This window comes from Molothrus aeneus, chromosome 5, assembly GCF_037042795.1.
Source record: "Molothrus aeneus isolate 106 chromosome 5, BPBGC_Maene_1.0, whole genome shotgun sequence".
In the NCBI taxonomy this organism is placed as follows: Eukaryota; Metazoa; Chordata; class Aves; order Passeriformes; family Icteridae; genus Molothrus; species Molothrus aeneus.
In genome coordinates this window covers 47,449,660-47,465,610 of record NC_089650.1, presented here as the reverse complement: position 1 = coordinate 47,465,610, position 15,951 = coordinate 47,449,660, and the positions used below count along the sequence as shown (strand labels likewise).

The window sequence follows — 15,951 nt, the reverse complement described above, 5'->3', positions numbered from 1 at the left end:
CTTTGAATTCAAAGGTAAACTCCTGGAGATGATGCCTGTACTAATTACTATACATTGTTTTGCCTTGAAATGGAGAGCAAGTGTCTTCCCTATTTAGATCAGGATTTTTAAGGTTCAGACAAGTTTTTTGATTCCGAGATGGATTTTGGTGATGCCACAGTGTCACCACAGAACTAAGCCAGGCTTTGCAGGAAAGTGTGCACTCTCTAGGGCTCCCATCTCTGTGGAGTGGAATACATTGGTCCTGGGGTTCAGTGCCAATCTCTGTCTTCCTGTGTAAGCATGGTGCATTTTGTTGACCTTGTCTTCCCTGACATAAATAAATCCTTGCTGTGTATGTCCTTAAAAGACTTTTTCAAAGGCAGATGCTTTGAAACAGTTCCTAATTTCCTTGAGTGGGAGAGGGAGCCTACAGAGGAGACAAGAGCTGCCTGGTCGTGTGGAATATTGGGAGTTGTGTAGTGATGAAGGTGCTGCCTGCAGAACACAGCAAGCAAGAGCAGCTGTGTGTTTGAGCAGCATGGGGAAGCATGACAGGAATTGAACTGGTAGGAGTGTCCAGGTCTTCTTGCAAGTATTTGACTTAAATCCAAATGTTTGCTGTGATCATGGTGATGATCTGCTGCTTTCATCCAGGCACTGAGCAGCTGCCTTGAATGCTCGGCAGTGTTGCAATGCAGCACTATTTGGTGCTGTTATCCAGCAGCTCCAAGTAACAAGAACTGTCTGGCCTCTTGAGGGCAGTTCAGGGAAATGCATTTGACTTAGGATAGCAAGGTTGGATAGTGCCATTAGGAGGCCATGAATTTTAATTCTTTTCTGTATATTTCTTCAATAGTGAAGAGACCTTTGCTCTTGCTTTAGGAAAGAGGCACAGTGCTGAAGGGTAGATAGCTATTGGCAGTAATTTCATGGTTTCAGTGTTTTCTGCATGACACATGCTGTCTGGTCTCCTGTGCCATGCTTTTTACTGCCTGCCCTTCTTCTAGGCTCACCTGATGGGAAGTGACTACTTTGGTTTTGGGGACTTATATCATGAGTGTTCATTTGACTCCATGTCGCTATGTTTGGCCTCATGATCCTTTTGGAGCAAGCCTTGTAGCTCTTCCTTGTTCTTGTTTTCCCTCATTGCCACATGTTACACTGTTAATACTGCTTCTTCCCAACAAGTTCTTGAAGGTCATTGATGCCCAGGGCAGTAGAGGAGAATGAAACACCACCAGAACTGAAAAAGGCTCTGGAATAATGCTCCAAGGTCAAAAGAGGAGGGAGAATAGTAATAAAAGGGTTGGTTAAGTAATGGACGTGGGTACCACAAAACTATAGAAAAGACAGGGACTGATAATGCTTGTAGGTTCAAGGCACTGGGGTTGTTGAAGGGTAGAGAGCTGTGAGTGATACCAGGATGGGAGTGAGGGCTGCTGCGTCTTTACTGAGAAAAGATGGGGAGCTGCTGAGATAATACATGGCCTTGCTGCCATAGTGTGGGGTTTTTTCCCCATCTGTCCTTTCCAGCTCTTGTTTTCTCATTGCTTGTTTGCTCAGGTTTTTTTCTCTCCAGAAATGAATAGGAAATGGGAGAAGTTCCTAAGAGCAATGAAGGAGTATATGAATCCACAAAGCCTAGCCAAATCTCTGTGTCTTGTGTGAGGCACAGCCCATCCTAACTGGTGGGGTATGCCTTGCTGTTGTTCAGCTGCATTCCTGTTGCCACAAACTGAGTATGGGTGGATGTCCTGCCAGGTAAATTAATCTCTTGTTGAATAATACCATTTTGCCTATTTAGCCACAAAGGCACTTTGCTGTGTGCATGGGGGCTGGTTTTATATAAGACAGTTTTATATCATAAGAGCATTTCTTCACTCAAAATGTTGATTGTTTGAAGTGTCTTGGGGTATGCTGAAGGAGAATCCTTGTGTATCAGCACCAAATGGGTCTATTTTACAAGAAAAAGGGTTTTCTTGACTAAGGAAACATTTTTATGGTATGTAATTTCCTTGGTAGAAAATAAAGAGCAGGTAGACAAATGAAGGAAGCTGTGTTTTGAAAAATCTGTGCAAAATAGGAAGCTTTAGGTTTTGATATAAATCTTATGAAATAAGGGAAGAAAAAGGGGAAAGGGAATATGACAAGCCATAAGCAAATCATGGTCTAATGTCTATCTTCCCCTACGTCTTGTTTAGTACTTTACCTAGCAATAACCCTTATTTCGGGATGTTCACTGACTTGAGGTAATTGAACCCTTAGTAAAGAAATCCTAATAATTGTTTGAAGTGTGTATTTGCTTATTTCCAAAATAATACCAGTTTACTTACATTAGCAAAGATAACCATTAAAGTTAAAATTTACAACAGGTGAAGAATATCCCACAGAAGAATCAAGGCTGTGAACAAAAATCCAACCATTCATAAATAATTTTATTTAGTTTTTTAAAAAACAAATGGCTTAGTAAAAACAACTTGGAACATAGCTCTAAATACTAGAATGTTCATTGCCATAAAAAAATTAATTTAAAAATTACTTATAAAGTTTTACCAAAAAGGGGTGGACGTTGCAAAGGTTGTAGACTTCAAGACATTTTGACAAAATTTTGTGATCTGGGAAACCAAATCTAAGATAATAGAGATGCTTGATCATTTTTGTGTGAAATGTATTTATTTTGAAGAACTGAATGACATTCCGTAGCTTATGTTGCAAGTTGGTGGTTTCAGCTCATTTCCCTGTTGACTTTTGGCTGCATCTCTCACAGATTTCTGTGTTGTCAAGCAAATAAACCAAATTTAAAATCAAAATGATTAATGGACTGTTAATTCCTACAGGGCAGGGTTGAGGGTGCAGGGGAGGGAGGCAGGGGAAAATTTGTGCTGCTGAAGTGGATAAACAGGATGTCAGTTTTCCGTGCAGATTGTCTGACTCCATTTAATGAGTGTTTGCTCTATTTTTAAAAAAGATAGCTGGATTAATCATTAAAATAACCTTGTTAGTTTGTAAACTGTCAAAATAACGGGAACCATAGCTTCTTAGTTATTGAAGGAGGAAGGACTTGTTATGTTTTACACAGAACAGTTCTGGTTTCAGTTGGTGATCCAGTGGTGATGGTCATCTGAGGTTTCCCAGAGGGCAGAGAGATGTTTGGATGGCTTGCATCTCAGAAGATCAAGGCTGATGCTCTCAGGCTATTAGCCATTGGGAAATGCTATGCATAGCTCTTGAAATCTGCTGGCATTTGCTTTACGTACCATAGACTCTGATCTCTTAGAGGTTACAGTAAGGTTTCCTTCTGCAGTTGCCCTCTCGGAATTTCCTTCAGCCCCTGCCCTTTCCAGAGCTTTCTTCACCTCTACTGCCACATAGAACAAATTGCTCAAGAAAGCAGAGTGAGACAGCAAGTCTGAGGGGAACAAAGTTGTTGATCAGCTACTCTCTGTTTGCTGTGGAATAAGGGCTGGGTTTTTTCTCGAGTCTGAAGGGGGAAAAAAGGGGGTTTGAATCTTCTGGGAGAAAAGTGGGAGGAGAGTAGTAAGGCTTGAAAAAAAATATGTTTATGAAATAAAATGCAGGTGATGTGAATGATGATTCCTTAATAAGTACACTGATCCTTTAAAGAAAGGTGCATTTGCTCAGAAAATGAAGGATTTTTACAATCTTCTAGAGAGGTTCTCCAAAAGCTCCCCATGCTCTCTCTTTACTATATTGCAACTTCTGGCTCCACTGCTTAGCCCTTTCCTGCCACTGCTGTTTGCTTTCATATACAGAATGCACTCTTGCTTTCTCACTGTCTGGAAGTGAGCTTAAGAAGTCAGTATTTTGACTGTGTTGTGTGATGGGATATATTTGTTCTCTAGGGATTAATTAAGTAGATGGTGAAGTCTCCTCAGGTTGACAGTACAGTTCTGTCAGAACAGAAGAGCATGATGCAGCATAAAATCAAAAAGGTCTGAGTGAGGAAAAGATAAACTGAACCATTCTTGTGCCTTTTTAGTTCTGATGAAATTTGGGTTGACACAGAATCCTGTCTCTGTTCATATTCATGGCTCTTGCTTCCAAATCACATTTGCAAGCTGCAAACAAAATGATCACGGGTATGAGTGGGCTCAAAGGAGCGTGACTGGGGCTGTGTTCAGGTCTTTGTTTCTCCTTGTGCATAGGCTAGCAGCACAGTTTTACTGGTTATAGTAGCTGCTTGCTGATGAAGAATTTCATAGGTCAGTGGCAACAAATTACTGAAGCCATCAGTGGCAGAGTGAAAAAACATGAAAAATCCCCATCACTTCCAGAATATACATGGGTACACTCAGTTTTGTAGTATGGCAGCTCTTATCTGCTTGAGTTGCTAGGCAGCAGAGTACCATAGTGATCACTAGATACCTTAAGTGACCAAATTTCTGTTGGAGTTCCTGGTCTTAGCTTTGTTTCTGACAGAATGTTTACACAGGGTTCAGAAGGACATCCTCAGAGGACAGTCATGCAGGTTGTGTGTCTGTGCCAGTAGGATCATCATGGTAGCTGAAGTAGGGCACTGGCTATTGACATTGCCCTGGCTCTTGCACTGAAGGAAACTACTGTAGGGCACTAGAGTTTTAACTCAAGTTTTCCTTTGCTAAATGTAGTTAGAATTCAATATTTCTGCTGTTAAAAAATCTCTGAGAAGAATTTAAAATCTCTCTCCATGTACTGTGTTTTCTTAGTGTTCTCCATCATTCTGTTAGTAACAGAAATAGGCTATTTTTCACCAGTTCTTTTCACCTGTTGCCTGAAAAGCATAGACAAATTACATTAGGTTATTAATTGCAGGTATCATGTGGTATATTCAACACAAAATCTCTAGAACTACAGTAAGGGTTTTATATTACATATCTGGAAAAGATTGTTGCCCACTACAATTTTGTTGCCCCTAAATTGCCCACAATTGCAACAAAAAAATCCTGTACTCAGCAGGTTGGGAAGCCATGAGGGAGAGATTTTATGCTGGGAGACACTTCATGTGTCTGCTCTTTGCTATTACTCTCTGAACAGAATGGGAGTTGTTGTAAAAAACACCTTTTAAACAAAGTAAAATGTAAAAGTAAAAGTGATTTCGTGCTTGCATTTGCTATTTTCATTTGGTTTTTTGTCTAAGTGATTGAAGTGATCAAGAAAGAAATATGTTCCTGGAATATATTTGGTAGTGGTGGACATTAGCTTAATTTTGTAATACCAAAAAAGCCTGTCATAATTTTCTTAGGATAAACTAATTTTGTAACTTAGTTTTTAGTCTTAGATGGAGAGATAGGAGGACATTTTGGGCATATGCCAGAGCACGTTTGCTCCATTTATGGAGCACTGGCATACACTAGCATATATGGAGCTTGTTCCCTCTTGTGGGGTGCCACTGTGGTGTGCAGAAATTTTATTCAGACTAAATTTTTTTATTATATTTATATAGCCTACACACACCTTTATAAAAATAGGTTTTCATTACTTTGATTTTTAATGCATATCTGAAAATACCATGTTACCATGTATGTTTTTTAGTGCTTTATCAGGTTCTGATAGCCTTTATGCACATAATGATTCAAATTAGGACAAAACCTATTCAATACTAGTCCCTGTTTTTTGGTTTGGTAGGTGTTGGTTAGGTTTTCTTTTGGTTTTTGTCTTTATTTACTTGATGGGTACCTCCCTTCTGTGGCTGAAATTCATCATAATGGGATTTGCATTCACTGTCCCCCTGTCCTTTCTGTCTTATAAATGAATTCCCTGTAGATGTAAACGTGGGGTTGTTTGACTTGCCCAGGGGCAGGAGCTCTCTGGAGGCTGTTACAGGTTACAGTAGGTGTGTGTAAGCTGGTAGCATCTCTGCACTAGTATTTGTATTTCAGTGATGGGATTCCCAGCTGTTGTTGTGTGTGGTTTCTGCATTGGAGGTTTCAGCATTTGAATACTGGCTGTGGATATTTTTTGTGGATGCTTTTTGTGGCTGTACCACATGAAGACTATTCCAGCAGAACAGGGTCTGGTGATTGGAATATCTTTACTATCTTTTCTTGGCCCTTCATGCCTGTTTGCATCTCTGAAACTAGTTTTCACAGTAATCACTTTGTTTCTATTCCCTCTTCTTGAATGTTTAGTCTCTTGCACAAGAAAGGAAGGAGAACATGATTCTCCTGAGCCCCAGGTCCTTCACCTCTCTTTCAGGACTGATGTGCTGAAAAAACAGAGTTGGTTAAGCCTCTGCAGTCTGTCAGTGCTGCAAATGCAAGTGCTTGTGCAATGTTCCAGGTGTTAGATGAAATATTCCTGTTGGAAAAAACTGCTTTACAGAGCTTCTGCCTCCCTTTCTTCTCCCTCCTTCCCTTCCAGCCTGTGACCTGTAGTAGAGCAGGCTTAACAAGGAGGTTGCAGGAGACCAACTCCTGTTAACTGACAACATCCATTTTACACTGAAGGGATGCTGAAGTTGGGTATCTTGGCCACAAGCATGATATATGGAGCAGTAAATGGCTAATGCTTTATTTATTTTTTAAGTTGGCAAGTATTTTTACTTTGATTTATTACTCTCTGAAGAGTGTTTTCTGCCAGCATTTCAGTCATTCAGCTTCTCCCAAGGAAGCAACATTTTAGGTTTTTCACAGTTTTGCTGGAGGAAAAAGTCCTTCAGTGAAACTGATGGGTTTGTTTCAGGATCAAGGCACCACTCCAGTTTTCTGATTACTTTGCATGTCAGACTAAGGAGAGAATGATAGTGATTAGCAATTGCCTACAAAAGGGAAGTGCTAAAAGTCATTAGGATTTGCCTTGTAAAGGATCTCCAGTTCTTAAAATAATGAGAAATTAGAAAATATCTATAGAAAGTATCTCAGCAATGGCCAAGAATACTCTGAGGTAGATGTTCTGTAGGAGGCGCTATCAGGGACTTCCTGGCCCAGTTTAGAGTGTGATACACAGCCGTGCTCCTCAGTGAGTTACTCATCTTTACAACATGTAAAGATGACCCACAGGAAGAAATATTAAGCCTGCTTCAAAATCAAGTCCCTATTTCTGGCAAGACCCAGAAGCATGGAAATGCAGGAAGATGCATTTAGCATTCTGACTCTTGTGGGAATTTAACTGGGGACAGGGAATAAGCATTGAAGCCAGTAATAATTTCTAGATTTGGAAGATGGAAATTAGGGGTAATACATTTAAATAACAGAGGATTTTTTTCCCCAGAAAAATCTTATATAAGAAGTATTTGTTTTGCAAACCATTGCATAGAGAAATATAATACTCCCTTTCAGTAGTGGAGAGAAACAACCTCCTGTGTGTGAGTTCAGTATGCCTGCAGTCGCTCAATTCAGAGCATGGCCTTTCATGTGTGTTAACTCATTGTTTTCTCTTTTATGTTTTGGACAGAGATGGGCTTTCTCAGGACAGAAAGCTTGATTCTGCAGTGCCCTGATGTGTATAGATGTAGCTAGTCAGGAGTGCTCAGTCCCTGGCAGAGCCAGAAGTGGGTTATGAGTGAATCTGGCTAAATAGTTTTCTATCTTGGGCTGTATTCAGTAATAGGAGAAAATCTTGGGTTTGGCTCTTCTGTCTTCTACTACTACCACAAACACTCTTAACTTACATACTGAGAAAGATGGAGAAGTTTCAAATGCTAAACTTGATGAATGAATTAAATGTTACAAAGAACTGCAAATTAAGAGTTTTGCAGAGGACACCATATGTACACTCCCAAATGTATCACTTTCACCAAAATCAGTGATTTTTTGTGTAAGATTCAGAGATAGCAGACAATCCCAAGCTTGTTATTCAGTTAAGAGTAGAAACCCGCTGAAATTTCTTCTGACAGCAGAGAAGTGATATGCACTTTTCATTGAAACATTTAGTTTTTCTCCCTCTCAAAAATGTCGGTATTAGTCATAATGCCCTTAAACATTTTTTATTATAAGTATTTATTAAGAGAGCATGTGGCACTAAAGCATGTGGCATTCTTTCCTGCTTCCAAAGAGAATACTTGGAAGAGTAGATTTCTATGTTTGTTTTTTTTAAAGAACCCTTTGCATAGCTACTAGGCACTGCAATGATAGGTAGATACATTGCATAGAAGCTCATGAATTTATTTTTTAGAGAAAGCACTGTTGTTCTTGGAAGTGTGACTCATGTTTTTCTTTTTTTGGACCTTTGGAGGATGACCATTTTGGTTATTGAAGACCTGTGCTGGAGCTCTGTGTGTGCTTGCTGTGTTGATATGTAAGGAAATGCAGTGTGTTGTTCAGCTGTAACAACTGTAAAAATGCCACGTGACATGATGAAGATTAGTAAAACAGGAATCCTCCTTTCAGTACCATCTTCATTGGATAGGCCTTTGCAGAGGGAGGGTATGGGTACAGGTTTCTCCTGAAAATTAACATGATTATTTCTGTACACACTTCTTACATAGCTCTGTGTGTGTCTACATGCCTAATTCAAGGAGTTAGATTTGGCAAGCGAATAGAGATTAGGGCAAGACCAGTAGCTGCCAAGGTATCTGTGAATTACTCAGTTCCAGACCTTTCATTCAGATGAATGAAAAAGTGCTATGTAGATGGCTGTTAAAGCCTAACATTTGTTGATTTGTACTCTGTTTTAAACTTATTTACCCATTAATTAAAAAAAAAAAATCACTTACCATAAGTACATGTTTTGTGTCCCAAATAGATTTCAGAATGAAATAATTGAATGAGAAGCCATTTGACATGTATCCTACTGATGGAATTATATATGTTATGTTTTATTCTATTTTATATTGTGATGTTGTTTCTTTGATTTTCAAATTAAATTAAAATCCATGTAGATTGTAGCTTTTAAGTCTTGTGTACTGAGAACAAAGGGAAGCTCAGTCCACTGACATGGAATAAAGTTTGGAGTCAAGAACAAATGAGAGTGTACTTCTGCTTTAGGTAAAAGATAAAAGGGTTATTTTTAGTAGGGAAGACCAGTTAAAACAGCCTTAAATTACATGTAGCTTTATCCTGCAGTTCAGATAGGGTTTCTTGATGCTATAAAGAAGATACTCCTGCTCTTTTTAATTGCAGCAACCAGTTTTTCTTAAGCATCCTTACCAAGGTTTGTACTTCTTCATTTACACTTGTATTTCCTGTTTTTAAATAGTTCAAGGGTTATACCTTCTAATAGAAAAAGATATTTCAATCAATCTCTGAATATTTGTACAGTTAGACCAGACCTTATATATCTAAATCACTTTGATAAGAATGTAGTTTTCAAGAAAGAAATGTCCTATGATTTTAGCTTTTATAAAGTTTGCTGCCTGAGTCTTCCATATTTTGGTTACAAAAATGTATTTTTGTTTCCATGTCTTAAATCATGTGAAATTTTAATAATATTTTCAGATGTTCTTTAACTTTGAAAAAACATCAAACTTTGAGAAATTAACATTATCAAACTTTGAGAAATTAACATTATCAAACTTTGAGAAATTAACATTATCAAACTTTGAGAAATATTTTTATTTCAAAGAGGATAAATAATAGCTAAGACCATTCTGTTTTCTGCAGTATTTTGGAAGCTTGCTTGTAATATTCTGCGTTGAACTGGCCTGTGGTGTTTGGACCTACGAGCAGGAAATAACGGTGAGTCAGAAAAGGAGGCTGCATTTTTTCAGCAGAATAAAACTAAGTTTTCCATTAGCTAGCTGTTTTCTAATTGCTGTAGTGTTTCTCTGTTCATTATTCTGACAGCTTAATTTCAACTGATTGCCTTCATTTTAAACGGAGAATTCTCCTGGGGGAGCTTGTCTGTCTGGAAGGCCCTGTCTGGGTTTCTCCTTACCCCCTCTATATTTGAGAACCAACTCCTTCATCCCCCATTTAAGAGCTTAATTTTTTGTTAATTGTTGCTCAGGCAGGTTCTCTTTGAAGTCTTTGATATTTTTGAGGATAAATTAGAACTTCAGTATTAAATATGGATTTTGAGAAAGGAGGCAAGAGAATTTGAAGGGATTTTTTCCCAAAAGTTCTTTGTGTTTTAAAGAGTGTACTATGTTGTAAACAGACAGCATGTTCTTTCCGTAGAGGACTTGCTGTCTGCTAAAATCTGCACACTGCCTCCACAAGCTATAAATGCCAGTTTTAAGCAAAACATGTCTTAACTAGAAAACACTCTTTTGTAAACTTGTGAAGAGGTTTTATCTCTGTCTAGTTTTTATAACTACATCAGCCTTTAATTTTTCAAACTGAGGAATTGTAACCATCATGTAAGAAAATAGGTAAGTGTTGAGCAAATTAAACTGGAATGTAACTGCTGGCTGCTATATCCTTACATCTTGTATTCAGTCTGGTACATTTTTATGAACAGAGGGACAAATATTTTTCTCTCATCTGCCAAGATATGCCCAATATAATGGTCTTTCCAACAGTGAATGACAATTATATTGCAGTAAGATGTTGAGGTGGCTTTCTTGATATTTACACAGTACTTGGACCAAAGGAATTTCTGGCAGATTTGAAGTTACATAGCAGGACTTTGCATCAGAATTCATTCCCTTGCAGTACAGATTCCAGGAAGCTCTTCTAATATAATAGAGATTAAGGCTGTTCCTTTGTTTTAAATGTCAGCTTGTGTTGATTCATTTTAAAATTGGGAATACAGACAAGAGGCATTCTTCATGTTATGGACACAGCTGCCCTCTGCAGGGGTTTTGCCAAGGATGATTGTTACAACTAAAATGCATAATTCCACAAAAATCTTGTCAGTGGAAACTGCCTGAAATATCATAGCCTTCACAGCACTGGAACGTGCTTTTTCAACCTTCACTATTTAGTTAGAAAACCTGAAGTGTGGTGTGTTTTAGTCTGACCCCCAGGCTTTTGTTTATCTACTATTCTACTGAAACCCAAACCTGGGACAGTTTGATAAAGGCTGGCATAGCCCTACCGTATGTCACTGGTTAAGCTGTTTCCCTTCAGAAGGAAGCATGGCTGTCCCTTCAGCCCTTTGCTAAAGGAAGCAGCACTGGATTACATGTCTGCAGCTTCTGCAGTGGGTCACAGCAAACACAGTTGCTCTTTTTTTTTTGCTTTTCTTTGTCTCTTTTCTTCTCTGCCTATATATATGTGGTTTTTTTTATTCCTCATCTCCTGAAATACTGGTTTAGGTTGGGTCTTTCTGGTTGTTGTTTTTTGTTGTTTTCTCTTTTCATCTGATTTCTTACTATTATTCCCTTTGTCCTAACACTGTTCTTCATGTGATGAGGTGGGTTTCTTGCTGCTGAAAATCATAAGGAATGTGGCAGTCTTGAAGAGAAAAGTTATTTTTCAGTGGTTCTTCCATACCTGTGCAGGTCATTCCATAGAATGTGCTTCCTCCTACTCCATGAAGATAAGACAGTTCCCTCTTATAACCATAGAGTTGTCTTGATATCATATTGGTTTCAGTGTAGCATTAAATCACATGAGCCCCTGGTGGGTTTCAGAGATCAGTTGGCATTGGTGTAGGTGGGTGTGTAGTGTAGTGTGGGTGATGTTGTCAGAAATGTCACTGAGGCATAGCTGCCTCTGCTGATCTAGTATGGGCTTTCCTTGGTATGTGGACAAGTTGAATCTCTAAGAGTCCTTGCATAAACAGCTTTCCTTCCAGCTCCTGATAGCTCTCAGCATGTAATGTGCCTCATGACTAATTTATTCCACCCACAAGATTGAAAAGCCAGTGTGGGTCCTTGGCTTGTTTATGCATTGATCAAGCTTTGATAGTCATTAAAAAAATAATAATGAGTAATTAGATCTCAGTGGCAGACTGAGCTTTATAGAACTTAGGTTGAAATCAAAGCAGCATCTCTTATTTTTGTTTGTCTACACATGAGTATTGGGCGTAGTCAGAGGAATGCATCTCAGTTGTATATTATTGTGCACTAGTGTGTATATGAGGTGACAGCAAGATATTTAATAGGTACATCAATGTACCTATTACCTGTACAGTTTTACCTGTTGGCATTCTTGCAGCAAACACACAGATTCTGGAATCCCTCCTTAGCTCCAGCATTCAAATTCCTTCCCTGCAATGGGGTTTACATTGTTTCGCTTTGCTTTTAATTTCCTTCTCTCACTTCTTGAATATTTATTTTCCTGATTTCCATTGATTTTGTAAAGAAGTTGAATGTATTCTGTTGTGGACGTAACCTTGGAATGTGTTTAACTCAAGTTAATAAAAAAATATTCTAGCAAATATTTGCTTAATTGCAGCACTGTCAAATATTATCCAAAGAAAGTGGAGTGCTAGCTTACAATGCAGATGAAAGAGAAATGCACTGAGTGCAAAACCAAATTAATTTATTATAGTAACCTGTGTAAATGTTTGTGATAGAAATATCCTATGATAATACTTTTATATATTTTTAGTACTATACTGCTAACATATTTTTCATGTGAACCATCATGAGTTCAATGCAAAAAATCTGCTTAGTGAAAGGCATGTTAAATTTCTGGGACCTTATTATTACATTGGCAAAATGAAGCTTTACTAGGGTATCAAAAATGTAGTATAACTTAGCAGTGGTAATGAAATGTTATCAAATGTTCCTATTTGTATTATGGGCTCAGGCAGGCAGTGATTGTCTCTATATTTTTTGCAGAGCATCTAGCACAATGAAGACCAGATTCCTTGAGAAGTATTGTGCAAATTTTCTCTTCTTAGATAACATTTTTTGCCATTTACAGAATGCCCTTGCTGTTAGCTTCAAATTGAATAGGAGAGCAAAGTCATGGCTGCTAGAGGAGCTGGACTCCGCTCCCGTGCAAGTGACAGCTGATATTGCAGTTGTATATTCTTTCACCATGACTATTAAGGCTGATAGAGACAAGGCAAAACGCAGCATGGATGGTATGTGGTGACATAGAATGGTGACTGCAGCCTTCAGATCCTTGTTTTGTTTTGGCACACTGAAATTTGTGCTGCTGAATTGAAGTGAGGTTTTGATTTTGACTCATAACTTCACTGTATGCCAGGTGCCATAGCGCTTGCCTCTGTTTGTTTGCAACAATTGCTAACTGAGGTGTCATATTCAGACAATGGAGTGCTCCAGCACCTCACTTCTGAGTTGTCACAGTTGAAAGAAAAATACTTCAGGAATCCTTTCAGAAGAGAAGATATTCACAAGTCTGTGAGTGTGTTTGGGAAAAAAGGTCATAGGGCCTTGTCTATACTTCTTGTTACTGTTCTTGAACAAGTTACTGAAATGGAGCACATTCAGTATACCTGTGTGCAGGACTCCAGACAAAGCCAGAAAATGGCTGAAAAAGCTCCAGGGATAGAATTTATCTCAATTAATTTTACATATGTAGAAGTTAGACATTTAAATCAAAATTTTTCACCTTAGACAGTGAAGTGAATTTGAGACTTCAAGGGAATAATTCATCTGCTCTGTTTAAATTATTTATCTTGAGATGAATTTCCCTATTTGGCTGTTTATTTCCATTATCTAAGACAACACCGGGGGAAACCTAAACTAGGGCAGACAAATACCATCCCTGATGACTTGGATAGGACTCAGTTCAAGTTTTATGCCAGGTAAAAAATCTGGTAATGATATAAATAAATTGTACTGAATCGTCCCTGAATGTCTCCAAAATGTAACTGCTTTTCAATGCACGTTAATTTGTAAGCAAAGGACACAAATAACTTTTCCTTGATATTTTAAGAAAAGCTTGTAAAGTATTAGTATCATAAAAATTGCAACACTTGTTTTCCTGTTTTGTTTGTGTACACAGTTATTTTATTCCTTGCACTGCAAAGATCTCAGTACAGATGGAACCTGGGGGTTTGGAGCCACAAGCCTGCTGATCCACTGTGTCAGTCACTTCTCTCTCCTTGCTCCAGGTTCCAGTGCAGTGGTCCGATATGATCACACTGAAAGCCAGGATGACCAATTATGGCTTACCTAGGTACCAGTGGCTGACCCATGCTTGGAATTTCTTCCAGAGGGAGGTAAGATGATAGTTAATTCATGAACTAAAGGAGCACCTGCTCAGTGAAAAGGTTTGGCTTTAAGTGAGTAGGCAAAATAAATGCAAGTTCATTTGGTATGAAACACTGTGTAGTGTCTTTTACCATCACTTGATATCCAATTCTTTGCTTTTTGTAGGCCCTAAAGGTACTTAAACACCGAAACCAGAATGTTAATAAATTAATTTAAATTGCTTGTATTCTCATATCTTTTTTCAGTAAGGTTAGGACACCAATACCTTTTAGGATTACAATAGCATTAAAGGATATATGATATATGTAAAATTAAAAATCTGCAGGTAAAGTAAAATGACTGTATCTATATGTTGTTTTAATATTAAACTGTGCTCCCCTTCCCATAGGCTCTGTTAGTTTCCTTTCATGGAGCTGTCATGGTTAAGATATGTTTAGCTGGAAAGGAATGGGAAAGGAAGTTTCCAAAAAGATGCCAACACTGTCTCTTTGGCCGAGGTTTGTGAAAGTGATGAGGGTTTTTATTTCCTTTGACTGGGGGGTGGGAAACAAACCAAAAAGCTTCCTTGTCTATTCACAGCTTTGCCCTCTAGCCTACTAAAATCCAGAACTGTTTTTATAGAATGAAGTATTATGTTACGGAAACATGAAATCGCCCAAGGTAAAACCCATTAACTCCAAATATAACTCACGTGCAGGAAGACAACTCTTTAAATGCCTGTCATTGTGCTGCCCTAGTTGAAATGTTAAAATCTTTCATTGTTGCACAGATTTCCTGTTTATTTAAACATTTCCTGGCAGCACTTGGTTAGTCTGTATTTATACTAAAATCTGGAAGAAAGAGGTTACACACCAGCGCCCCCCTCCTCCCCCGCTCAGTTCCCTGCTCTGGCCGTGTTAGTGCTCTGTGAAATGGAGTCATTCTTCATGTGCAGGTAGAGTATTTATTTCCCTATTTGGGAACAGAGGTCTATTCTGTACCTGAGATAATACAACCAAAGAGTCACAATCAATTTGCCTTGAATGGAGCTGGTACTGTATCTTGGTTGGAATGTATAGGTTGATTAAATTAAATACTGCCTCGTCTCCTAGTTGTTGTAGTTTCATCATAATGAGTGGTTATAATATGAATATTAATAGTAAAACTTCAACTAAACCCTGATTTTTCTAGGGGAGAAGAATTTCCTTTAGAAATTAAAAGAAGTTTTTAGAAGTTAGATTTTCCTAATGGCACCTGTGACCAGATGAGTGATTTGGGCAACTGAGAAAGCTCTTTTACAATTTCTATTTAACTGGTGGGCTCTCATTTATATTCCATCTACCCATAGTTTAGATGCTAGATATATGAGCCTGGTATGTGCTTTATGTCTGAGTAAGCACTTGTGGCCCTTCTTCAGTCAGCAGAATTGTAATTGCAATTCTGTTCAAATCTGTGTTGCAATTTCAAATCTGTTCTGTTAAAATCTGTGTTGCAATTTCTGTTCAGAGGTTCAGCCCCAATCAGCTTGGTATTCTTTCTTCTGTATCTTTTAATATCTGAGTGAGATGGGAAATGTGTTTTTCCCCAATTCTCTTGCTGGTCTAATATCAAAGTTGTGACTATGGTAGGGAAGATGGAAAGGGCCAGCAAAGAAGAACTTGGTGGGGGAAGAAAATATAGCAAGATCAAAGATACAAGAAAAGGGTGATTAATTGCAATTGCAATGAGGAGCCAAAGCTTGAGCTTTCCTTAAAGCCCAGTGCTGGGAGGAGTTTCAGTAACAAACCAATAAAAACTGAGACACGAGAGCTGTGGTATAGAAGGGAGAATTGAGATTTTTAAGAGGACTGCTGAATTAAAGGCACAGTGCGTGCCAGCATGTCTGGGCACTGATCTGCTTGATTGTGAGCAATGAGTGGTGTGGAATACAGGACCCTGGCTCTGAAGCAGGTAGAGAGGGCCAGCTGTGTTCCCAAGCCTGTGGATTAAAGGACTCAGGGAATTACTTACACTCAGGCTGGTCCTGGAGGATGTTC

General features: G+C 38.5%; 1 protein-coding gene across 2 annotated transcripts in view; it reads left to right on the top strand.

Moving 5' to 3' along the window:
- TSPAN12 (tetraspanin 12) overlaps positions 1-15,951 on the top strand; it is a 41,312-nt gene that overhangs the window by 17,562 nt on the left and 7,799 nt on the right. For both annotated transcript variants that reach the window (XM_066549761.1, XM_066549762.1), the window contains exons 5-6: positions 9,522-9,596; positions 13,837-13,944. In XM_066549761.1, coding sequence (XP_066405858.1) covers positions 9,522-9,596; positions 13,837-13,944 — 183 coding nt within the window. The remainder of the gene's footprint in view (positions 1-9,521; positions 9,597-13,836; positions 13,945-15,951) is intronic.